This window comes from Camelus bactrianus, chromosome 17 (genome assembly GCF_048773025.1).
Source record: "Camelus bactrianus isolate YW-2024 breed Bactrian camel chromosome 17, ASM4877302v1, whole genome shotgun sequence".
In the NCBI taxonomy this organism is placed as follows: domain Eukaryota; kingdom Metazoa; phylum Chordata; class Mammalia; order Artiodactyla; family Camelidae; genus Camelus; species Camelus bactrianus.
The window spans coordinates 36073183-36098364 of NC_133555.1; the positions used below are offsets into that span (position 1 = coordinate 36073183).

General features: G+C 43.3%; 2 protein-coding genes across 3 annotated transcripts in view; one reads left to right on the plus strand and one right to left on the minus strand.

Moving 5' to 3' along the window:
• Positions 1–2737: 2737 nt before the first annotated feature.
• Positions 2738–24145, minus strand: CRIPTO (cripto, EGF-CFC family member). The gene is made up of 7 exons (XM_010959928.3): positions 24099–24145; positions 6818–6857; positions 5987–6039; positions 5766–5900; positions 5158–5272; positions 4960–5069; positions 2738–3686 (listed from the first exon to the last, which is right to left on the minus strand). Exons 2-7 carry the CDS (start codon positions 6850–6852, stop codon positions 3574–3576), a joined length of 561 nt encoding a protein of 186 aa, XP_010958230.1. The 5' UTR covers positions 6853–6857; positions 24099–24145; the 3' UTR covers positions 2738–3573.
• Positions 21491–25182, plus strand: part of LRRC2 (leucine rich repeat containing 2) — a 44239-nt gene continuing 40547 nt past the window's right edge. The window contains exon 1 of one of the 2 annotated variants that reach the window (XM_074345045.1): positions 21491–21645. The gene's annotated coding sequence lies outside the window, so the exon portion shown is untranslated. Of the gene's footprint in view, positions 21646–23515; positions 23729–25182 lie in introns of those variants that run through there. The other variant, XM_074345046.1, reaches the window with a different exon arrangement.

Here is a 25182-nt window from a genome sequence, read left to right on the forward strand (position 1 = left end):
GTGCACAGACAGCTCAGCTCCCCCCAAGTCAGCTTCCTGGGAGCCTGACCTAAGGCTCATCCCAGAGCAACCTTTTTTTTTTTTTTATGAGGCCAGTTTCCTCTAGTTTCCTTTTATTTATTGATGTCATTATAGCATAACTATCATGAATTTCACTGAAACAGTGACAGCTCTTGTACATTTAGCCACTTATCTTGAAGTTGATTTTTTTTTCTTGTAATTTCATAGTTGGCCCCAGGCTAAGTGCCTCCCTCTCCGATGAGCCCTTCCATGGACCCCACTGGGATCATCTGTGACCTCACAAGCACAAATATCACTAATAAACCTTGCCTTTACTCTTTACAAAATCTTAACTTCCCAATTATAAAATTAATTGAATGTAATTGTACTTAGCTGAGAAAAAAAAGATAAAAAGTTACCCGTAACCCCTCCACTTGGAAATGACCACTTCAATATTTTCATATTTCCTACTTTTAAAGAATTCTAGTTGAAGCCACACTGCCTTTCTTACCTGACATTGGGTTTTACACATTTCATGTCATTAAAAATTCTTTCTAAAGGTGGCATATTAAAGGTGGTCATAGTCCAAGGTTAAGGTTGAGTCCCTGTGCAGTAAACTCTTCTCTGATGTTAGGTCTCCAGGTCAGCAACAGTGTTCTAAGTGAACCAGGGCAAGTCCACCCATATAGAGTGACAAGGTCAAAGGGTAAAAGGCTTTCCAGCCAGTGTGGACCCAGGTGTGTCTTTACTGGTTCCCATGTGGACACATTGCTTTGAAAAGCCTGTAAGGCTTTTGAGGGTAGAATCTTTTACATCCCCTTGGATACCATTTTCCAAAATGTGCCTCTGGTTCATGATCTTAGATGGCATACAGGTGTATGCTACTGCTCATAATTATTTTCTTTAAATTTCAAGACTGCTATAAATTCTCCAGGACTTCACAAATGCTATTGTTCTTACGAGTAAAAAGCATTTTTAAAAAAAATAAGTGGGTAAATGTTCAACATCACCAATCATTAGGGAAATGCAAATCAAAACCACATGAAACTGAATTGTTCTGCTCTGCACATGAAACTAACATTATAAATCAACTAAACTTCAATTAAAAAAAGTTTAAAAAAAAAGAGAAAAAGAACCACATGAGATACTACACAACACCCTCTAGGATAGCTATTGTGAGAAAAAAGCAAAGCCCAGAAAGCAATGAGTGTTGACGAGGATGTGGGGAAATTGGCAACCTGGTGCACTGCTGATGGGAATGTAAAATGGTGACGCTGTAGTGAGAAACAGTATGGTGGTTCTTCAGAAAATTAAAACATAGAATTACAGTCTGATCTAGCAATTCCATTTGTGAGTACACATATCACAGAATTGAAAGCAGGGGCTAGAAGGGATATTTCTATGCAAATGTTCATAGCACATTATTCACAATAGCCAAAAGGTGGAGACAACCCAAATGCCATTGATGGACGGACAACAAAATGTGGCATATTCATATAATAGAGTATATTCAGCCTTTAAAAGGAATGAAGTTCTGACCTGTGGTCCAGCATGGATGAACCTTGAAGACAGTATGCTAAGTGAAATATGCCAGGCACAAAATGATATACATGACTCTGCTTATGTGAGGTGTCTGGAATAAATTCATGGGCACAGAAAGTGGACTAGTGGTTGCCGGGGGCTGCAGGGGGGAGGAATGGTGAGTTATTGTTTGATGAATTTCAGTTTGAAAAGATGAAAAAGTTCTGGAAGTATATGGTGGTGATAGTTGTCCAATAATGTGAGTGTACTGAATGCCACTGAACTTTATACTTAAAAATGGTTGAAATGGTTAAGTTTTATGTTATGTGTGTTTTACCACAATACAAAAATGAGTTGATGTAAAGAAAAAAATTAAGCACAGATGACGTGGCCCGAATCAAGGCGGAATGTGAGTGCCCAAGTTTGGAAAACGTGGTCCCAGCCTGGCGTGCTTAGGGATCACAGCAGCTGCATGCAAGTGAAAGAGAAGTCTTCTTTCAATACTGTTTGGTTTTAAAACATTTTTCCATTCCCGGGCCAAAAAATGTTTTAAAGCACTTTGTGGTAAATAGGAAGGTAGAAAGAGAAGAAATGTGACATTTGTCGAAAAAATCTTTGTGCTAGTGTTCTGTTTCGTTCACTTAATTCTAACAACACTGTAGTGTAGAGACTAGCCCAGGTTCAGATGGGAAACTGGGCCCCACTGCCAGTAAGTGACCAGAACAGCCCTCCAGCCTGAGTGGCCCACCCTCAGGCTCTGAGCTTTCTGGGGGTGTCTCTCACTGTTTCCCTACTTATCCTATTTCACCTTCTGTCCATTGGACATTGAAAAAAAAAAAAAATCCACTCATTTGGAATTTTGCATCTACAGGCCATTAATTTGGAAAAACCTGAATTGTGCATCTAGTAGGATTTAAATAATGGAAGCAAATCTTGTCCCTCCAGCAAAGCACACACACCAAAGCCAGAAAAAAAAAAAAAGTGGCTTGAGCTCTCAGCTCTTCCAGATCCATCAGTTTTAAGCCCATTGTAGTCATCGTGTACCATGTGCAAACAGATGTCATACACCCTCACCATAGAAACCAGAAAAGTGCATGGGGGCAAAAAATCCCACCACCTAGAAATAACCACAGTTCACATACTGGTCAGCATACTCCCCAGTTTTACTGGGCATACCATATTCACAATGTGGTTTTAAAATAGCCTTTACAATGTATAGCTTTATATATTTAACATTTATTTAACGTATAGGTTTACAACTAAGTATACTGTGAACATTTCCTCTTTTACAACCATTAAAATAATTGCATAGTATGGAGAAAAGATAATTTATTAAGCACTCTCATGGGGGTAATTCAGATAGAATTTTTTTTTCAAGGAAATTTCATTCTCTTTACAATTCCTTGAAGACAGAGCTATCCTTTTCTTATATAGCTTCCTATAGATAGAAACTTGTCCTTCAACTTAGATTTTTAACTTGCTTCTCTGTGCACCTGCAGTCATCATCGATCAAGTAATCCCCCCTTTTTTTCCCTCAAATTTCTCTTATTTGCTCCCACTTTGCTAGTCTCCTTGGGACACCCGTACACTTGCATTACTCCAGCATCCTGTCTCTCACCTTTAATATCTGCTCCCTCCCTTCTCCTTTGCTCCCCTTACAGATGCTTCCTTTCCTTTCCTTTCCAAAATACTATTTTAATTGATTTTGATGAACTCTACTCAAAGCTTTGTGCTCAGTTCCATATTAGGAGTAACCCTTAATAATCTGAAGATAGAATTCAATAGTTTAAAGAAAAATAATAAGTCCTTGGTAGAGTTAGATGTATCAAGAAACGCAAGACTTGGGCACAAGAGATGACTTTTTTTAAAGCAGTTTTTTGGAGAGGGTAGGACAGAGGAAAGTAGTGTATAGTTTAAGGAAATGTTAGAGACCATATGGAAATCTATTCACTATTTCAAGGCGACTAACAAATGACTGTCTGTTAGGACATTGGAGAGACAGCCTTTACCGGTCATGAAATTTGCATGACACATGTTGCATGCAAATGTGGATTAATAATAACTTTGTATAGCAAGGCAGATGCCAGGGAGCATAAGAGTGCATGCAGACAGTGTGAATTTTCGAGTCCCGGAAGCTGTGAGCTGATCATCCATCACATGGCCATCTGGAAGGCAGGAACATTTGGTTATTAAAGGAAATCCCTCTGGCACTTGATCCTGCTGCCTACACAAGTGGCACATCTACACAAGCCAAGAATCAGTTAGGGCCCAACATTTGCTGAGTGCAGTGTGCTTATGGGATCAACAGTACCAATTACATGGAATCAGACTCCTCTGAAAAAATAGTTCAATAAAAGTTGCCAGGGGCCTACTGTTAACTTGTTCTTTCCTGGATACATGCTCTCACATCTGGTAACCTACCCCAGCCAGTGACACCTGCAATTGCAGGCGTTGAGTCAGAACTTGGTTAGGTTCTGATGATAGGGAGGAACACATCTTGGGTCCCAAGTTCCAGGGAGAAAACAGAGTCCCCACTTATCCAGTCATTCCACCCACACTTACCAATCACCTGTCCTGGGCCTGATACCCAATGCAAATGGAAAAGCCAGTCCCTGACTGGATCAGGGGTCCCACCTTGTACTCAGTGAAACATTTACTTTCATTTACAATTTGTTGAACATATATTCAATTTCTAACATCTACAGGATCAGGACGAGGAGAGGCTTCTGAACTAGTGTGACCCTAGAATCTAGCTCAGGTTGGGGAAGCAAACCCTCTTCTGTGGTTCTCTTTGTATTTAGGTTTTTTGGGGGGGGTGATAATGGGGTTTACTTATTTTTAGAGGAGGTACTGGGGATTGAACCCAGGACCCTGTGCATGTTAAACATGTGCTCTCACTTGAGCTGTACTCTCCCCCCATCTGGTTCTCTTCGATGTCCCTGCCCTTCCTGTCACACTTTCCCATAGTGAAAATCAGCTAAGGTGAAAGGGTTCTGAGACCAACCACCAGGGGGCGCCATACAGGAGCCTTTTAGGATCAGGGAAGAAATTCCTAAGGAAGGAGAAGTAGGGTCAAGCCTCCTTGGAATTTAAGGGTGATAAATTGGAGCTGGGCGCCCCCAACCGTGCTGTGGGGTGGTCACTAACTGAACTGTCCCCCTGGGCTTGTCTGGGTCTCCCCGCCCCAAGAAAGGAACACCAGAGAGCGTCTCTCTCAGTGTTTAAGAGGCGAAGTCCTTTCTTTGTTTTCCTCTATAGAATTTAACAAACTATAAACCGTCAAAACGGCTTAAATAGCAAGGATGCCAAGGTGACTATCCCATCTGGAGTCCTGGATGCCTTTACAAGCGGATTTTGGGTTGCCAGTCTCTAGCAAGCCAAGAGGTAAGAGACCTTGTTAACGAACCTAAAGGGCGAAAAAGGAAAACCTCGGCTTACCGCAACCAGGTAGAAATGTCTGAGCAAGGCAGCGCAGCTGGCCCTGCCAGCATTTACACATGGAACACTTCCTGGGCAGCCAGGTGTCGTGGGGCACAGACCCACAGTTCCTGAGGATGAAGGGACACACGTATTTTAAATCCCCGCCTCTCTTTCGCTCCCCTCTCCGCCCCCAGCCCCTCCCGATGGCTTGCTTACTCTTTGCGCGCATCATGCTCACAGTTCCGTCCGTAGAAGGAGGGAGGGCAGGCACAAAAGGACCCCAGCATGCAGGTGCCCCCGTTTAGACAGCAGGTTCTGTTTAGCTCCTTACCTGAAACGTTAAGAGGTGGCTGAGAAGGTGGACGGGTTTCAAAGCTGAGTTCCAGGAAGCAAAGGTTAATAGGGCGGTAAGGACTTAATCTCCCCAAAGTGTTTCCGGAAGTCTAAACATTGTAAACGTCACAGAATAAGACACTGCTTTTTAAGTGTTCCTTTTGCTACCTGTGCTTTTGAGCAGAGACATCTTTTTTTTCACGCACAGTCCAGTGGTGGGCGTGAAGTGGGTTGGGGGAGGGAAACTGCACCCCTGGGGGTTGAAGGACGCAATATTTGTCTCACTTCCATAGTCAAAACCAGTCTACCTCCTCCCCACCCACCAACCCCCTCCCCCAAAAAAGAAAAAAAAAAAAAAAATCCAGCCATCTGCCCAGCTCCAGAATCAGATGCCCACTCTCATAGGCAAAAGTGTCAAAAAGATACTAGGGAAATGTGGAAAAACCAGGACCGCGATACCACATTGCAGATTTAAGACACATGGGTCTTACTCTTCTGGATTCCCATGGATGGTATGAACTGTGAAAGCCGATGACGAATTGCAGGCTCCTTCTGGGACTGAAGTCTGTCATCTCTGAAGGCCAGGGCTCCCTCGGACGGAGGGGCAAGTTCACGGTGGCCCAGCCCTGAACGGCAAAGTCAATGTATGGAATCTGTATTTTGGGCTACGTGAAAATAGCTAGTGATCAAAAGAACAAAAAAAATCCCTTACCAGCAACTAATCCCAGTTCAAACGCTTTGGAAAAGGTCATGATCAAAATCACACTAGGAAGAGGAAATCAGGCCTCTATTAGCAAAACAAAACAACACCTGGGTGTCCTCATCACAAGGACAAGACCATAGACCACAAGGGAGAAGTCACAGAACACCATTTTTCTTTTTCTTTTTAAATGGATGATTAATTCATGTAACAACATAAAGAAAAATGGTGAGAATAAAATCCACCCAATCTCCACCTCTTAACACATATTATTACTTCTCAGGCTCTGTCCTCATCTGCACATAATTTTAAGTAGGTATAAATCTTTTATCTTCTATGTCACATAGATATATTTTTCTTCTGCACATAGTTTCCATATAGGAATTTTTAAATGGCTGGATGACATGCTATGTAATTGATGAATCACATTTTACAAACTATTTCATTTAAATCAGTCATTTAAAGGATTTTCAAAGTTAAAAAAAATTCCCATTATTTTTAATGGTTCCCAAATATTGAAAACCTGTCTATATCTTTGGCCTCCTCAGAAGCAGATTTTTAAATTTCATTGTAATACTAACCTTTTTGCACAAAAGTGTAGGAAACAGTAATCATTTCATAGACAGAGCCAGTTACCTGATGGAAAGTTTTAAAAGCCAATGGCAAAGGTGGATGTAACTTTTTAGTGTGAAGTTTCAGGTTTTTCAGGAAGAGCAGCAGCACTGTTGGAAGCTCTTTAAAATTTGAACAAGGTGAAATGAAACAACAGAGAGGTGTAGAACATTATTTCCTAAGCTGGCAAACTCTAGTAATCCAAAATTCACACTTAAGATCAGTTCATACCTGGAAGAGAAGTGCTCCATCTTCCTTCGGTCCATAGCTCCTGACAATTTAGAAGGAAAAAGTATTAGCCTAGCTTTAATTCAGTCATTGCCAAAACACCCAAAAGAAAATATTAATTTCCTGAAGTGAAAGTGGGAATTTAAAAAGAAAAATATCCCAGATGAGAAATATGTCTTCCGCAGAAGGTCTTAGAAGAAGCAGGAGCCAGGATGTCTCAGGAAACTGGGGAGTTCCTCACACAGGTCGGTCCTACTAAACGCGTTGACTTTAGCCTTTAGGGAGATTCTCCTTCTTCAGCCACAGACCCGGGGGTGGAGGGTGGCGGCGGCAGCGGGGACAGCCCTCTGGTGGGCGGGGAGGCGGAGACCCGTGCGCATTACAATGCTTAAACACTGGGGTGGAGGTGAGAGGTGGAGAAGCCACCAAACAAAGAGAGAAAAAGCTGGGTCTTGTAAAACTGTGGTTAATTAGCCCTAATGTCTCTATCATTAGTTGGGGTTAAACTTATCCGATTTACTCTTTTAAAGAAAAAAATAAAGCAAACCAATTGTTCTATCGGGATAGTAATTCCAGATTGGAGGAATGATGGAAAGTATTGCTTTAATCAGGAAAACCTAAACCCCACGTATGGGTCTCTCAAGGCGTTTGATATTTTATTGAAAACTTTTATTTCTCAAAATTTGCTTTCATCTTTGGTTTTCCAAGAAAAGTTGTGTTGAGCCTGTGCTCCGCCGTGGACGCGGGTAATCCAGATAGAAGTTTAGGGTCTGGAGGGGGGGTCCCAAGCTCTCGGGGAGTGAGAGGGTGTAAATTCCAGGCGCACCTGAATTGCAAGCAGCGGCTGGAAGGAAGCGGGAGCCGGCGCCAGAGGTGGGGTGCGGGGCGAGGGGAGGCGGGTTGGGAAATGTGCGTGTGCAGCCAGGCTCTGCGCCTCCCTGGAGAACCCCTGGGGGTCTGCAGTCAGGGTGCCAGGCCTGCCCCTGGAGAAGGTTCTGGAAACATGGCAGTCCAGTACGGGAGGCCGTTTCAGCCTTGCCACTGGGTTTCTCTTGCATTTTATCAGCCTCCCAGGGTCTGTAGTTTGGCCTCTTGCATCCTTTCTCTGCCCCGCCCCCAACGACACCAGCATTAACCTGTGTTATCCTAAAAGCATTTATTTATTTGGTGGTTTCTCCTGAGGCCCCAGGCCCTGCCACTGGAGGCAGAGTTCCTGAGCCGGAGTCCTCTTAAACCCTGCCAGGATCCTGAGGGGCCCTTCCAGGTACCAAACCCCCTCCATGTCCCTTGTCTCCTTTTTGTAGAAAAGCTGTAGTTTTCCAGCCCTCCCCTGAGTCACAAAATAGCAGGCTCAAGCAGCTAATGATTAGGACAATAGAGTCACAGAATCTTCGATTCCTCCCTGGAAGACATAGATAACAGTGTTTGATGCACATTCCTGAGTTGTGCTGCCAATGCTGTAACTGCCGCCAGAGGGGAAAAACTGCATGAGGACCAGACTGTAGCCATGACATATGCTGCTCCAGGTGTTTTTTTGAATTGAAGTATTGTTGATTTACAGTGTTGTGTTAGTTTCTGGTGTATAACATAGTGATTTAGTTATACTTTATATATATATATATATTATATATATATATATATATTCTTTTTCATTATGTTATTACAAGATATTGAATATAGTTCCCTGTGTACACAGTAGACTTTGTTTGTCTATTTTATATATGATAATTAGTATCTGCAAATCTCAAACTCTTAATTTATCCCTCCTCTCCCCCTTTTCCTTTGGTAACCATAAGTTTTGTCGACTGAAATAAAATCACACAATGTAAGAGTTGTGGATTAAGTTTAATTTGGGGGCAAAGTGAGGACTAGGACTATAGCCTGGGAGACAGCATCCCAGAATGCTCTGAGAAACTGTTCCAAAGAGGCAGGGGGAGAACCCAGTATTATATATGATTTCAGTGAAGGGGGTACATGCAGTCAGACACACGTTTAGGCAGAGGCTTGCTGCTAGTCACCAGGAGCAGATGTCACCGTTAATGATTTTAGTGCTTTTCTAGATATGAGGAGACACAAGAATTGAGCTCATAAAATCTTCTCCTGAAATTATCTAACTATCTAAAAGCCTGTTTCACTAGTTTTACCAGAGCACAGAGCGCCTCATTCCTGATTTCCATCTTGAACTCTTTTCAGGATGTGTTGGAGGTCAGCAGCTGTAGCGGCTCGTGATTAATCCAAGCAGGGCTTGATGGCAAGTGCCAACGTGATTCAGTCCTTGTATAGGCATATGGCAAGTGCCAATTTTTAGTTAACAGTTTGTTTTCTATGTCTGCGAGTTGGTTTCTGTTTTGTAAATAAGTTCATTTGTGTCATTTTTTAAAGATTCCACATATAAGTGACATTATATGGTATTCTTCTTTCTCTTTCTGGCTTACTTCACTTAGAATGACAATCTCTAGGTCCATCCATGTTGCTGCAAATGGCATTATTTCATTCTTTTTTATGACTGAGTAGTATTCCATTGTATATATATGCCACAACTTCTTTATCCAATCATCTGTCCATGGACATTTAGGTGGCTTCCACATTTTGGTTCTTGTAAATACTGAAGCTGCTCCATCTTGAGCAGTACTGAATCTATGGCTTGCACAATTCCAAGAACAGGCCTCAAGAGAATGGGAAAAAAAAACTGACCCTGGAGCTTAAGGTTAACTGTGCTTAAAACAATCAAGATGACGCTGACACAATAGGTCACCTGGCTCCAACAGACTTTAGATCTCCATATTCCCCTATTTCAAGGTGGATGGGATTGGTTTACTACCCTGTTTTCTTGGATTCCCTCTGGGATTAAGTCAAAGCTTGAAGGAATCCTGAAATTGGGACTAACTCTTTAACTAATTATTGTGGGTTTTTTCTTCTAGTCAAGGGGTTCATACTTGGGATGATAACTCTTTGCAAAACAATTACTAAAAAGGTTAGTAATGAGGTACCTCTTTTGGAATCTCAACTGGCACATAAAGAAAGCAAGTAATATTTTGCCCGTGCTCAGCTTGAAGAAGTTACTGAAGACCTACTTTTGCCCCTTAGACATGAAAGGAAAGTCTAACAGTGGGGGTTGTAACTGAGGAAGTGAGACGGTAACTAGGGACTCTCAGTAACTCAGCATTGTTCCAAATCTATTTCTTAATTATTACTATGCCTGACGTCTGCCATTAACTTAGCTTGCTGCTGATGGAGATGGCTGTTGATGCATATCGAGATTGAAGATTAGTTTTTCTATAGGCTTTGTTCCTTATTTCTTTGGGCTTTAGTCCTTATATCAGGACTAGCTGGCCAAAGATTTATGACTCAGATAATGTTCCAACTGCAAGCAAGAACTGACGTCTACTTGGAACCGCATAATGGAGACAATCATCTCTGAAAATAGAAGATTGCCCCTCCCCGGCACGTAGCCCCTTCCTCTTTTCTCTATGTAATCTCTGAGCAAAACCTGGAGAGATGGGAGTTGGTTCTTTGGGATGAGTTCACCTTTACCCCAGGATTGCCGGCTTCCTCAATAAAGCTATCTTTTCTTGTACCCAACACTTGTCTCTCAGTATTGGATTCTTGAGCAACAAGCTGCCGAGCCTGAGTTTGGTAACACTCTTACCTATCTCAGTGCACAAGCATGCAGCCTTTATTTAATTTTATTGTCCCCTGTCTTTTCATTGGATTTACACCATAGAAGAATGAATTGGCAGCATCCAAGGCCGTTTCAGCATCAGTGTCTACCTGTGTGAATGTGATGGGTCCACATGTGCTAAAGAGGAGTCGTGATTTTCTTCTACAGCTGTGTCTTGGGAGAAGTAAATTTTAAATTATTTTTATTGGGAGGTAGGGCCCCATCAGAGCAACGGTGGGATGTTTACTTAGAGCTGGTAGCATTTTTCCTCCAAAGCAGCTGACTAATTCCTGCTGTGCTTCAACTTCCCGGGTGGCCTTTCTACTTGTTAAAAAGCTTTGAGTGTCACACAGAGATTCGGAGAGAATGGGGGAACTTGGCCTGAAGCTCTAGAAGCCGGATGTGGGAGAGGGCAAGGAGAAGGCTAGCCACCCAACCACAGGAGCTGCGCTGGAGGCTTGAAGAAAGTACATTACAGGAAAGTATGATACATTCGTAGCGCACTTGTGCTTCACAGTCGACAGTCCAGTGTGCTCAGTAGAGAAGGAGCGTTGGCAATACGAGTCTCGCTTTGTGGATGACACGGCGAATCCCGTCTGTGGACTTCCATGTCTTTTCCACAGAGGCAGAATTGGCAGCAGGACAGCATCCCTGCATTGACACTTCCTTATCTAAAGGGGCTTTTCAGTGGGAGGATATGGCTCAAATGGAAGAGTGCATGCCTAGGATGCTCAAGGTCATCAGTTCAATCCCCAGTAGCTCCTCTAAAAATAAGTAAATAAATAAATGAACCTAATTACCTCTCTTCCCCCTCCAAAAAAAATAAATAAAGGGGCTCTTGTGGAACTTTTACATCTGAATTAGGACCCCTAGAAATCACCTCCCCATTTTCAGGGGAAGGATGAGTTCAGCCTGCAACCCAAGGAGGCCAGCCTTTCTGCCACACAGAATCCCTTCTTAGCCAAAGACCGGAATTCACTGAAAAGATCTATGTTCCCCACAGGTACAGAGGGCAGAGAAATTCAAGGGTCTGTAGTAGACAGAACCTGGGCAAAGTTTTGGGATGGGAAGAGGATGAGGGGGAGGGAAAAGGCTGAGGTGCCTGAGTGGCCAGATATTTGCTCTAGGGCTGCGGACACACAGGCTGTTCATTCAACAAGTATTTTTTTTTAAATCTTTTTATTGAAGTATAGTCAGTTTACAATGTTCTGTCAATCTCTGGTGTACAGCACAATACTTCAGTTATACATATGAACATACATATATTCATTTTCATATTCTTTTTCACCATAAGTTTCTACAAGATATTGAATATAGTTCCCTGTGGTATACAGTAGAAACTTGTTGTTTATCTATTTTATATACAGTAGTTAGTATCTGCAAATCTCGGGCTCCCAATTTATCCCTTCCCACCCCCCACCCCCTGCCCTGTAACCAAAAGCTGTTTTCTATGTGAGTCTGTTTCTGTTTTGTAAATAAGTTTGTTTGTCTTTTTTTTTTTTTTTTTTGATTCCACATATAAGTGATATCATATGGTATTTTTCTTTCTTTTTCTGGCTTACTTCACTTAGAATGACAATCTCCAGGTCCATCCATGTTGCTGCAAAAGGCATTATTTTATTCTTTTTTTATGGCTGAGTTGTATTCCATTGTATAAATACACCACAGCTTCTTTATTCAGTCGTCTGTTGATGGACATTTAGGTTGTTTCCATGTCTTGGCTATTGTACATAGTGCTGCCATGAACACTGGGGTGCAGGTATCTTTTTGAATTAAGGATTCCTCTGGATATAGGCTCAGGAGTGGGATTGCTAGACCATATGGTATGCCTATTATTAGTCTTTTGAGGAATCTCCATACTGTTTTCCATAATGGCTGTACCAAACTACATTCCCACCAGCAGTGTAGGAGGGTTTCTTTTTCTCCACACCCTCTCTAGCATTTATTGTTCATGGACTTTTGAATGATGGCCATTCTGACTGGTGTGAGGTGATAGCTCATTATAGTTTTGATTTGCATTTCTCTGATAATTAGCGATATTGAGCATTTTTTAAATGTGCCTATTGGTCATCTGTGTGCTTTCATTGCAGAATTGCTTGTTTAGGTCTTCTGCCCATCTTTGGGTTGGGCTGTTTGTTTTTTTGTTATTAAGTTGTATGAGCTGTTTATATATTCTGGAAATTAAGCTCTTGTCAGTCTGATCTTTTTGCAACTATTTTCTCCCATTCCGCAGGTTGTCTTTTTGTTTTGCTTACGGTTTCCTTTGCTGTGCAAAAGCATATAGGTTTAATTATGTCCCATTTGTTTATTTTAACTTTTATTTCTATTTCTTGGGTAGACTGCCCTCAGAGAACATTGCTGAGATTTATGTCGGATAATGTTTTGCCCATGGTTTCTTCTAAGAGGTTTATAGTGTCTTGTCTTATGTTTACCTTTAAGCCATTTTGAGTTTATGTCTGTGTACAGTGTGAGGGAGTGTTCTAACTTCATTGATTTACATACAGCTGTCCAGTTGTCCTAACACCACTTGCTGAAGAGACTGTCTTTACTCCATTGTATGTTCTTGCCTCCTTTGTCAAAGATTAATTGACTAAAAGTTTGTGGATTTATTTCTGGACTCTCTATTCTGTTCTATTGGTTCAACAAGTATTTAATGCATCTACTTTGTTGCCAGTCAAGGGCTGGGCTATGGGAACATAGTGGTGAGAGGCGACCCCACCACGTAGTGGGGGAGAAAGGACAGTCATCAATGGTTGTGGTTGTGCTGCTGCCCCTGGGTGGGGAAGTTGATTGGCGAATCTGGGACGGCCACTGGATACCACTGCTGGGTCACTGCCGAAAATGGCCACCCAGACTCTGGGCCGTGAATGCCATGTTAGAGACCCAAGGAGGGCTAGGCCTGGGATTAGAAGACTCCTGGTCTCTGGCAGCGCATCGCCTCCCTGATGAAGGGTACCGACAAATGCTCTTGGTCTCAGGGTGGTTCAGTAGCGCCCTCTTGTCCAGCGCAAGCTGGTGTGCCTAAGGCCCAGTGCGTCCAAACAGAATGAAATGTGCATCAGTCAGTCTCAGGAATCTTGGGTTTGATGACACCCTGAGCTGTCCTGTGTTAAAAATTGGGGCAAGAAAGACAGGGTTGTGTGTTTAAAATCATACAAATAAGAATCTGACTTAAAACCATCCAGCCAACATAACATCAAAATCAAAAGAGAAACTTCCAGGGTCTGTCTCAACTGCAAGGAAGAAAACACATATGGAGATAGGATCGATTTTAGCTTTAAAAAACCAATTCACACATTTCTGTGGTTGAGACCATTTAGAATGAAACTCCAATTAAATAGTTGATTAAAAAGAACAGCCATTTCTGCAGCGCAAAGATGAGGTTTTAAGGTCAAAGCCAACTTCTATCCTAGGACTCGTAGGGACACATTGTGTCTTACCTCTTCCTTGTCCCCTCAACATTCAGGCATGAGGGGGAGAGGTGAGCCAGGCTGGGGAACCCCTCCAGCTGAGGAATGCGGGGCCTTTGATCCCACCAAGCTCAGTGCCCAAAAGCTGCTGATAAAACCTGAGCAGCACTCTGGGAGAGGTGGGGCCCTGCATTCATCAGCAAGTTACTGGTTTCTGTTTTTACTGGTAAACTTAACAGCCACTGGAAACCTATTTTGTGTTTGCTACTGACCTCTGTGCGGGGTTTAGAAGGATAGATTCTTGCTCTCAAAAAATCTGCAGTCTCAGTGGGAAGACTGCTCAGAGCCATACTGTTACAGAAACTGGGTAAAAGGGACGCAGAAGAGCTTAGGAGAGGACTCCGTTTGTGTGTGTATGGAGGGCTGTATTGTATGAATTCCTACATAGGTATAGCATTAATTATCTTATCAAGAAACACTTGGTGTGTTGCTGCATTTTGCAGTGGACTCGCTTGTATGTCTGTCGTGGTGAGTGCTTGGGAACATACCTAGCCGGTAAATTTCTAGCACTGGGATTGCTTGGTTAAAGGGTGGATATTTTCCAGATTATTTTCCAAGAAGTCTGCACCAGTGTCCCCTCCCTCCCTTCTCCTCCCTTCCCTGCTCATCACCTGGGTCCTTACCAGCTGGCTGCAGCAAGCGTCTTACTTTTTGCTAATTCTATATGTGAAATAGTATCCCGTGGTTGTTTGGATTTGCATTGTTTCCTAGGTGTATTGGATGCCTGTATTTCTTTTTCTATGAGCTGGCAGGTAGTTCTTAGAAGGAATTTGAACTGGACTTTCCCTCATTTTGTCAACAGTGTTGTAAACTGCTGGTTTTCTTGTCTTTCACCAGCCCTCCCCCCATGCCTTATCCCCCAGATTAGGAGATCCAGAAACCTGGTCTTCCTGAAATCTCAGCTTCCCCAGTGCAGTGTCTGTCTGTGCTGGTTTCCTTTTGGCTGAATCTTATTCCATCTGCTGCATGTGTGACTGCGTAAACATTAAGTTTCAGCCTTACTTTCTAAAAGGGAGGGTGGGGCAGGCAAGGATAAGGTCTTCAAGAAGCTCCAAAGGAAAGCAAATTGCGCCCCCTAGCCTGAGCCACGAAATACAACGAAGACTATTCTCTCCCTCCAACGGGGAAAGAAAAAGTGAATTTCAAGTACCCCAAGCAGCGCTGAATTCTGGACAGCTTGTTCAGGAGAGTCCACCAAATACAAGACAAGACAGTCTTGCTGCATTTACTGGGAACCATGTTCGTGTAGGGGAATTCTGATTGAGACTTTTAGGCGTGGCTGAGGTTTAGAATGCTCACCCCAATTTTTCTCCTTCCAATCAAATTTACTCTGTGCTGAGCACACTGAGGGAGACAGAGATCTCTAAGATTGGACTCCTGTTCCCTCCCCTCTTCCCCCCAGATAGGACAAGCCCAGTAATCTATGCCAAGTGACATTTTAGTGTTATCAAAAGCTGCTGATAGGGAGGGAACAGTCACTTCCTGATGGCCTGCTGACCAGGTCAAGTTCAGTTCTCCCCCCTCCTTGGGCAGACAGATGGATGAGCAGACTCCTGAGAGTGAGACCTGGGAAGGAAAGCTGGGGTCTCACTTGGTTTCACAAGACCTGGAGGATCTCATTTAAAAGTGCTTCTTAAGTGGATTTTGTATCTGGTTGCATTCAGGCATTCTTCACAGCTCTTAATGGTTTTGAAATGGATGAAATAAGTGCATCTGGAGGGACGGAGGGAGGCCAAAGTGCAAAACCCAAGCTGTAAGAGAAACGGGTTAAAGTGCTCCAGGGAGAAGATTTCCTGTATGCAAATGACCATGGGCACTTTGAAGCGCCCCCAGCTCTGGAAACTCAGTTGAGCCAGGATGGACTTCTGACCTAAGGGAACTATGAGATAAAAATGGTGTTGTATTAAGCCGCTAAGTTTGTGAGAATTTGTTACATGGCAGTATAAGCTGAATACAAACACTTCAAAACTTTTTAATTGAAGTATATTGTGCATTCATAAAAGTGTAAAAATAATACGGTTTACAGATTAATAAATTATTCCAAAGTGAGTACCGTGGAACCATGACCCAGGTCAAGAAAAAGAATATTCCTGGCATCCCAGAAAGTCTACCTTCTGCTATTCCACAATCACCGCCCACTCCCTCTACCCCAGAGCTTTTCCTTTTCTGATTTTTAATCCCACAGGTTGGTTTTCCATGGTTTTGAACTTCATATAATTATCAGTGTGTGTGTGTGTCTACTTCTTTTTGCTCAGCATTATGTTGTTGAGAGTCATCCATGTTGTTGTAGAAGTTTGCTCATATTCATTGCAATATAGTATTCCAATGCATTGAATTTATACAAAGATTCAGCACTGCTCATTGAAAAGATCATTCCTGCATTACTGCTCCACCATGCCATTTCGTCAGGAATGTTCATATGTTCATGTGAGTGGTTTTTTTTTTTTTTCCAAATGCTTTTTTCTGTTTGGTTGGTCAGTTTGTCTCTTCTTATACCAATACCATTCTGTCTTCAGTACTGTAGTTTGTATTTTAAAAGTCCTTGATATTTGGCATGATAAGTCCTCTCCCTTTGTTCTTCATATTCAAGATTATATTGACTATTCTTGACTTTTTACATTTCCATATAATTTTTAAACCATTTTCTAAATTTCCAAAAACTTCTGCTAGAATTTTGATTAGAGTCCATTGATTCTTTAGAATTACTATCTGTATCATATTGAACCTTCCAGTGCATGAGATTTGTTTAGGTGTTGTTTTATTTCTTTTAGTATTTTTATATAGAGGTAGTATACAAATTTGGGGGGATTATTCCTAAATATTTTTTTTTTAATGTTAAACTAAATGGTATCTTTTACTTCCAATTTTTTGGTGCTGATTTTTATATTGATCTTGTATCCAGTACCTTTAGGAAATTTATTTATTATATTGGTTTGCAAGGGCTGCCATAACAAATACCACAGACTGGGTGGCTTAAAAAACAGAAATTTACTTTCTCACAGTTCTGGAGATTGGAAGTCCAAGATCAAGGTATCACCAGATTTGCTTCCTTCTGAGGCCTCTCTGCTTGGCTCGCAGATGGCCACCTTCTTGCTGCGTCCTCCTGTGGTCTTCTGTGTGGGCACATTTTATATTTTTCTGGATTCAGCTTTCTGCTATTTTGCTTAGGAGTTTTGCATGCACGTTTGTGATTGAGACTGGCCTGTACCTTTGCGTATCTTTGAATGTCTTTGGCACATTTTAGTTTCAAGGTTATCTCTACCTCACAAAATAAATTTGCATTTGTTCCCTTTTTCTATTAGATGAGAGTTGGGTCATTTCTTCACTAACTGTATGGTAGAATCCATCACTGAAGCCATCTGGGCCTGGCTTTGTCGGGGAGGAGTGAGATGAATTTTAATTATGAATTCTTTTTTTTTCATAAATTGTAACAATGTTCACATTTTCTATTCATCCTTCTGTCAGTTTAGGTATGTTATTTTTTATTAAAAATTTGTCCACTTAACCACGTTGTCAAATTTTTAAGGCATAAAGACGTTAATAACATTATCTCAGGACTTTTTAACGTATGCAGGATCTGTCATGATGGCTCCTTTTTGTTTTGAATGTTTGTAATTTCTGTTATCTCTATTTTAAAAGAAACACCTCTGCTTTTGTGGATCCTTTCCACTGTATGCTTATTTTTAAACCTCATTATCCATTGCACTTTATTGTTTTCTACCTTCTATTTCTTTTGGATTTCTTCTGGTTTTTTGTTTGTTTGTTTGAATTACTTGAAAGCTCAGAGCACTGATTTTCTTTTTCTTTCTTTCTTTTTTTTAATGGAGTTATTGGGGATTGAATCCAGAACATTGTGCATGCTAAGGACACCCTCTACCACTGAGCTACACCCTCCCCCAGTCACTGATTTTTCAGACTCAATTATGACTCTAGATTTATTCTTTTCTACTATTTGCAAGTAAGGTTTGTACCAGCATAGCATTAGTTAATTTTCATTTCCGTTATTTATAAAGTGTTTTCTCATTTCCATTGTGATTTCTTCCTTGATCCACACATTATCAATTTATACTAAATGGATATTTTGTCGTTAATTTTTAAATTGACTTCCAGCTTAATTGTTCTATGGCCGGAAACCACAGTTTGTATGATTTCAATCCTTTAAAGTTTGTTGAGACTTGCTTTATGACCCAGCATATACTCAGTTTAAAAATAGTCCTTTAAAATAATTGTGCTATGCTGTTCTCAAGTTCAGTGTTCTATTTATATATATTTGGTTAATTGTATCAATTTCATGTTAACTTATTCTATATCTTTACTAATTTTTTTGTTTGCTCTCCTTTCATTTACTGAAAGAAGTTGTCAAAATACCCCACTGTGGATTTGTCTGTTTTCTCTTTTAGTTTTTGAAGTTTCATTTTATATGTATGTAGACGATATCACTAGCTTCTTACAAATTTAGAACTATTATATCTTCCTGATGGCTTCCAGACTGTCTTTTTTTAGTATTATGAAATAGGCTTTATTTCTAGCAAATATTCTTTAAACTGTACTTTGTGTGATCTCACCATAGTTTTGCCAGCCTTTTTAAAAAAAAACAAACATGGCATGTTAGCTATTATTTGTGTGTGTGTTGGGGGGGTTGTTTTGTTTTGACTTTGTGTGTGCACGCTTCATTTTAATCTTACAAGGGTTGTACCAAAACTTGAAAACAAAAATAGCTTTCCATCCACAATTGTATCACTAAACATGAAAAGTTTCCAATGGGAATTTTAGGATTGGTATTCTTGGTAATTACAGTTTGGCTGAATGGGAATGACCAAAACATCCCTGGGTTTCCTAATAGAGCCCACCCATCTGTGAACTCATACTCCAGGAGGCACTGGTCAGCATCGTGTCAAGACTGCCTGTGGACCAGATGTGTCATAAGCTTGCAGGATACAAATGGCATTGCTCACAGCGATGGAGTTGGCACAGATCTGAGTTCCAGCCTCTTCCAGTTGCGAAAAGTTCTATTTGTGAAGAGGTTTGGCTTCCTCTAGAGAAAAACTAGATAAACATGTCTTAGAAGGAAGGGCGCAGAGTTCTGCTCTGATCGTGGGTTCTTAGTGTTCCTAGTGGCCCGTCTTGGTGGTGAGGGGAGCAGCTGTCAGGATTGCCCATGGAGTCTAGACTTGGATGACAAATCTAGACTCCATCCAAGTCTAGACTCCAAGTCTAGACTCCATGACTTGGGGAGTGCAGCCCAATACTATGCCAGCCTCATGTGTGGCCACATTAACAAAGTAGAGAGAATCAGGTGAAATTAACTTTCATAATGTGTTTTAATTTAACCCAGACTATCCCAAATACTATCATTTGATCATGTAGTTACTATAAGTTAATATACTATGAGGGCCAGTGCAGCCCCCCTCAACTGAGGGTGTGGTGCTTGGGACTTTCAGCCAGGAAATGTGAAGGGGTGAGTCAGGAGTTTTCACCACTTGCTTCCACTTCGATGGGAAACACTGAGTAATGGTCATTGAAGTCGAATGAAACAGTTTATAAAATTTGGGGTTTTTTCGTTCTTCTACAATTATGGCATGAAGCAGGGGCAACGGGCTGATGAGACCAGGGATTTACTTGGCAGCAAGCTTCGTGGTGCATGTGACTCAATGTTCCAACAGGAGTCCTGGACTCACAGTGGCTGTCAGAAAGCATTTGGTCCCCTGTGGATGTCTGGGGGAGCCTGTGTGTGGAACCTTTTTGGACAAGAGGCAGATGTAAAGCGTGTGGTCTGTGGATTGCATTTCATGAGAGGCTACAGGCCCAGCTGGAGCCGAATTGCATAAAGAATTGTTGAGCTCTGAGAAGCTGGATGGGGTTGGTAACACTAAGGCTGTGCAGGAACTAGGCTCCTTCTAGCTTTAAGGGGACCCTGGAAATAGAAGACCACAGGGCACAATCCTATTCACTGCCCCTTGGTAGCTCAGAAACTGGAAGATCTTCCTGGACACACTTAGCCCAGCGATGAATTTAATACAATAATAGCAATTCCTTGCATGAACATGGTACATTCTATATCTTAAAATACTTCCTGGTCCACATCTCTGAGTGTGGATCAGAAGCAACTGTGGAGCATGCTGAAAATATTGACCCCTGAATGTCCCTTCCACCCTGCCCTAGACTTACGGAGTCAGAACTGCCGAGGGGCAGAGGGGTCCACCCAGGCCATGCCAGTGAGGAGCCAGTACTGGGTACCACTGCACCAGATGATGCTAATTCTACATCCTTGCCACCCATGATGTGGTCTCTGGACCAGCAGCTTTGGCATTGCTTGGAATTTGTTGGTGATACAGACTCTCAGCCCGCCTCTGGCCTCTTGCATCAGGCCCAGCATCATATTAAGATCCCGGGTGGTTTGGGTAGAGGGTTGTCAGATAAAAATATAGGACACTCATTTATATTTAAATTTCAGATAAGCAATAAAATTTTTAATATAGTTATGGTATGTAATAGTTGAGACACACTTGTATTAAAAATTATTTATTCATCTGAAATTCAAATGTAACTGAAGGTTATTTTTATTTGCAAAATTTCTCAGTCCCGTTTGAGTGCACATTCTAGTCTGAGAAGTCCGGGCTACAAAATGGCCCATTCCTCCAAGACCAGCCTCATAAATCATCCCATTGTATTTTGAATGCATTTGTGAAGAAAAAAATATTTTCCACTTAAATTTGATTAAGCTATTGAATATTTAGCGCTCATAAATTGAAATAGTATTTAAGTGGAATCTGAACTGAAACTGCTTTTTCAATATATTATTTGGTTCAGGATACCAGAAAAAAAAAAACAAAATGCAAACTAAACATTAATTACTAAATTATTTATCAAAAGAGAAACATAATATAAAAATTCTATCCTAAGTAATAAAAAGCACCCTGTTAGAAATTTATTTGAGCTCCACTAACTTAGTATATATTAGGCAAAAAGTGTTTTTCTGTTCTGTGGGGAAGGTACGGGAGGAACTATTGCCATGAGGGGCACTGAGGGGTAGTGTGGACATGGTTATTGATTATTAACTGTCATTTTGTCCCAGTGTTAGATATCAGAAAAACATATTTGCCCAGTTAGTAAAATCTCTAAAGGGAACCTAAACTCACATATGTTTTAGGAAATTAAAAAGAAAAAAAATGTAAGGATGAAATCAATACTTTGGACAACTGTTGCTTCAAATACTGGGGGAAAGTTTACATTTCCTTCGTCATATGGCTTTCCTATCCTGCGTTTTGTTTGGTTCCTAACTTCGCGGGCTAAGGACACGGAACACTTTGCCTTCTCTGGCTTGTTTTAGTTAACACATTTGAGGATTTCCAATGTCAAAAGGCCCCGCCATCTGTGGGGAGGTGCAGATAATCCAGGGTTAGAGGGCTCAGATTGGCTGGCTCGCCGTTTGCTCTGTGCCAAGCCCTCCGCTCCCAAGTCTGTTTTGTCTCATGCCGGGCTGAGTCACATAGAATAGATAGACCGTTTATCAGCACATGTCCTGCAGATCATATTATCAGCTTACAAATATAGCCCGTTAGCGCACAGGCAGGGAGGCTCGGGTAGTTGGAGCGCTTCCGGCCCCAGTGTGTGGCTGCTGGGGTGTAAACAGGCTCCGTAGCCCGGATTCCACTCGGGCGGCAGCGGGCAGGGGCTCGGGGCTTGCAGTTCAGTCACAGGTAGGTGGCCCTCGGGGAGGGCGTGGGCAGCGAGTGCGCTGCGGCTCCTGAAACTGGCGGTGGGGGGATTGCCGGGAAGGCGAGGGTGGCGGACAGTGCCGCCTTGTTTATGTCTGTCCCTGCTGGGCCGAGGCACGCGGGGGTGACCAACTTGAGCTGAGGATTACTCATCTATCTGCATTTTCGGGTGGGGAGTGGAATTGAATGGGGAAGGAGGGCCCGTGCGCAGCAGGTCCGGGCTGCGGCGGCCGCTGCTGCTGCCGCAGGGTCCCACCCTCCAGCTCCCGCTTAGTGGGTTGCTCCCAGCGGGCTGCCCCGGTGCCCAAGGCTGAGTTCAAAACTTTCTAGTCCAAAGTGCTGTCCAGGGGAGATAAATCAACTTTGTTTGTGCTTCTTCAGCGCCCTGAAAGGGATGATTGATACCTGGCAGGGGAAGTCTGCACTCCTGGAGAGGCTTGGAGGTGAGGGTGGGAAAGTGATTGGAGACCCAGAGGAGAATTGTTTGGCTTTGTAAGCATTTCCACAGTGCTGGTGGCCCTTCTGATGGACCAAATCCTCTCCCATAACTCAGGGGCTGGCTGTTCTTCTAAGGAACCTCTGTAACCATGCCTGGTAGAGAAAAATCCCCAGATGCTCATGTACCTCTTATCTAACATTTCCTTGGGGACAATGTCTTAATATCTCTTTTTTTTTTCTTTGCATAACACATTTTTTGAGCTTCAGGAGGTGCCAGGTCTTAAGAACATGACATGTTATTACACGTGATCGTCCCACTAATCCTGAGCTTGCTGCCGTTGTTACATCCTGTCCGGATGAGAACACGGAGGTTCAGAGAGGTTAGGTAGCCATCTCAGGGACACACAGTAGTAAGAGGAGGAGGCAGGACTCCATCCCAGCAGGCTGACTCTGAGACTGTCCTCTTAATCCTATCTGTAGCAGCTGCCTCCCCTGGTCAGATTTTTCTAACTTAACAAATTACCATAAAAATAATGAGTGTCCCCAAGGAAACTGATCAGCTGACATAAAATGTAATTTAATTTAGAATTTGGCTGAAATATTGTGACTGTTGAGATTGACCTCACTTAAATATTTAATTCCTATTTACTCCACTGTTCCTATCAGAAAACTCACTGTCTTCCAACTGCAGGGTCCAGGCAGTGGCCATATGTGAGGTTAGAATGGAATTTGTGGGCCACTAAAGCCCCTTATTATTGCCCCCACGTCCTTTGCTGTCTCCAGAAGTTCCCATGGGTTACAGTCAGTCTCTTGGATCCAGCAAGGCTGATGGTAGGTGTCTCTGCACCTGGCAGATACACCTGCAAGAATGCTGTGGAGGGCCTGGGGCTGATCAGTCCAAGGGAAAGAGGGATCTGGAGGGCTCTGAGGGGCCGGTGGGGAGGAGGGGAGCCAAGCCTCTCTCCCCATATCTGGTCCAGGTGACCCTCTGGCATCAGCTCCTGCCCTTCTCCCCTCCCCGCCCCACCTCCAACCCCATCCTTCTCCCTGCCTCGCAGAGGGAGCATTTAGGAACAGCTTGGCATGTGTCCTGTGGACTTTGTTGGTTCTCCTCCCAGACTCCCCCAGATCCTTCCCACCTTAGACTCTTTGAGATGTTAGCCCTGTACCCAACCCTCTGCCCCTCCTCCAGTCCAAACTGTCACTTGACAAGAAGTGAGAAGACTAGGTGACCAGAAAGTCCCCCCTCCCACCTGGAACCCTGGCATATGTTTCTAAGTGAGACTAGTGTTCTGGTGCCAGAGGACATATTTTTCCAGTCATGCCCTCTGGCTCGGGTAGCAGAGGGTTCTGTAAAGTGATTCTGATATACCTGGCTTGGGGAGGGAGCGTGGAAAAATATTCAACCAAGCCTGAGCTGATAGTCCTTTCCCCTTCCTGGCGGTCCCTGTGGGATTATTCCCAACCCCACCCTCAACCCCACCCTCAACACACACCTGAGGGCGTCCCTCCTCCTCTGCCTCTGCTGTCAGTTCCACATGCTGCACTGAAACTTATCCTTTCAAGCATCTGCTCTCCCCGCCAGATCGAGAGCCCAGAGGCAAGGACGTTCGTCTTTCGACATTTAGTGAGTATCCCTAAATGTCAGTTATTTAGGGTTCCCAGGAATCAAAGAACAGAAACACACACCTGGGAAACTGGCTCCACACCCTGGGTTTCTGTGTTGAGGTTCAGAAGTGGGAGCCTGGCATCTGTAGCCCCCACAGCCCCTCCAGTTCCTGGGTGACTGGGTGATGGTGTGACTGACTTGAGGGGCCAGGCTCTGAGCCCAGGTCAGGGGGCCCTGCAGGTGGCTGCTTCTGTCAGTAAACTGTGGCTTGGTCCATGGACAGATAAAGTTAGAATTAAACAAATGGTCAGATGGTTCGGCTTGTGTTATGTGTTGTGATGTGAAGTAAATAAGAGAGTCTGAGAGAGAGAATAAGAGAGGGCCCTACCTTAGATGAAGAGGCCGGGGAGGCCACTCTGAGGAGCGAACGCTGAAGCTGAGTCCGGGGCATGTGAGGGGGAAGCCACATGAGTCGGGGGAGAGCCTCCAGGCAGAGGGAGCTGAGTCTGAGGTGGGCAGAAGCGGGGGGCGGACGGGCTCTGAGGACGAGAGCGGCAGGGGCAAGTGGGAGAGGCTGGCTGAAGGTCTTATCGGGCCCTGTGAGGAGCTGGGATCTCCCTCTCATTCCAAAGAGAAGGCTCTGGAGGACCTGGGCCAAGTGGCAGCATGATCTAGTTCTGGTTGGAAGATGGGGGTCATTATTGTGTAGCAAATGGATGGGACGTGGGTGAGTGAGAAGTCCGGAGAACACCTGTGAGGCTTTTGCACAACTGAGGCCAGATGTGGCACTAATTGGTGGTGAGAAACACATGCCCTCTGAGATGCAGGGGATAAATCATATGTGTGGATGAGCGTGTGTGTGTGTGTGTGTGTGTGTGTGTGTGTCTGTGCAGGGGGTGGTCAGGCTGAGCAAACAAAGCATAAGGAAGTGACCTCCGGATAAATACGGAGTCGTTCTCCAGATGGGGAATTGAGGGAGCCTGGGATGGATAGATTCTAAATGAGTAAGTCTGGAGGGAACCATGTTTCTTTTGAGACAAGTGTGAGATATCCAAGTGGGTATGTCAAGGAAGCAGCTCGAGGTAGACACCAGATGTCACTAGAAATTAAGGCTGGTTTTTACAAGTGCCTCTTATTGTACGGCCCACTTTATTAGTTATTGCTGCATAACAAATCACCCCAGCCCTTAACAGCTTAAAACGATAAACATTTGTTATCCCACAGTTTCTGAGGGTCAGAAGCCTGGGGTGGCTTAGCTGAATGGTTCTGGCTTAGGGTCTCTCATGAAGTCAGGATTCTGGCCAGGGCTACAGCCATCTGAAGGCTTGCCTGGGGCTCTAGGACCTGCTTGGAAGGCAGCTTCCCCTCACATGGCTGTTGGCAGGAGGCCTCAGTTTCTCTCATCATGAGGCTTCTCCACAGGGGCTGCTTGAGCATCCGCATGGCATCGTGGCTGACTTTCCCCAGGGTGG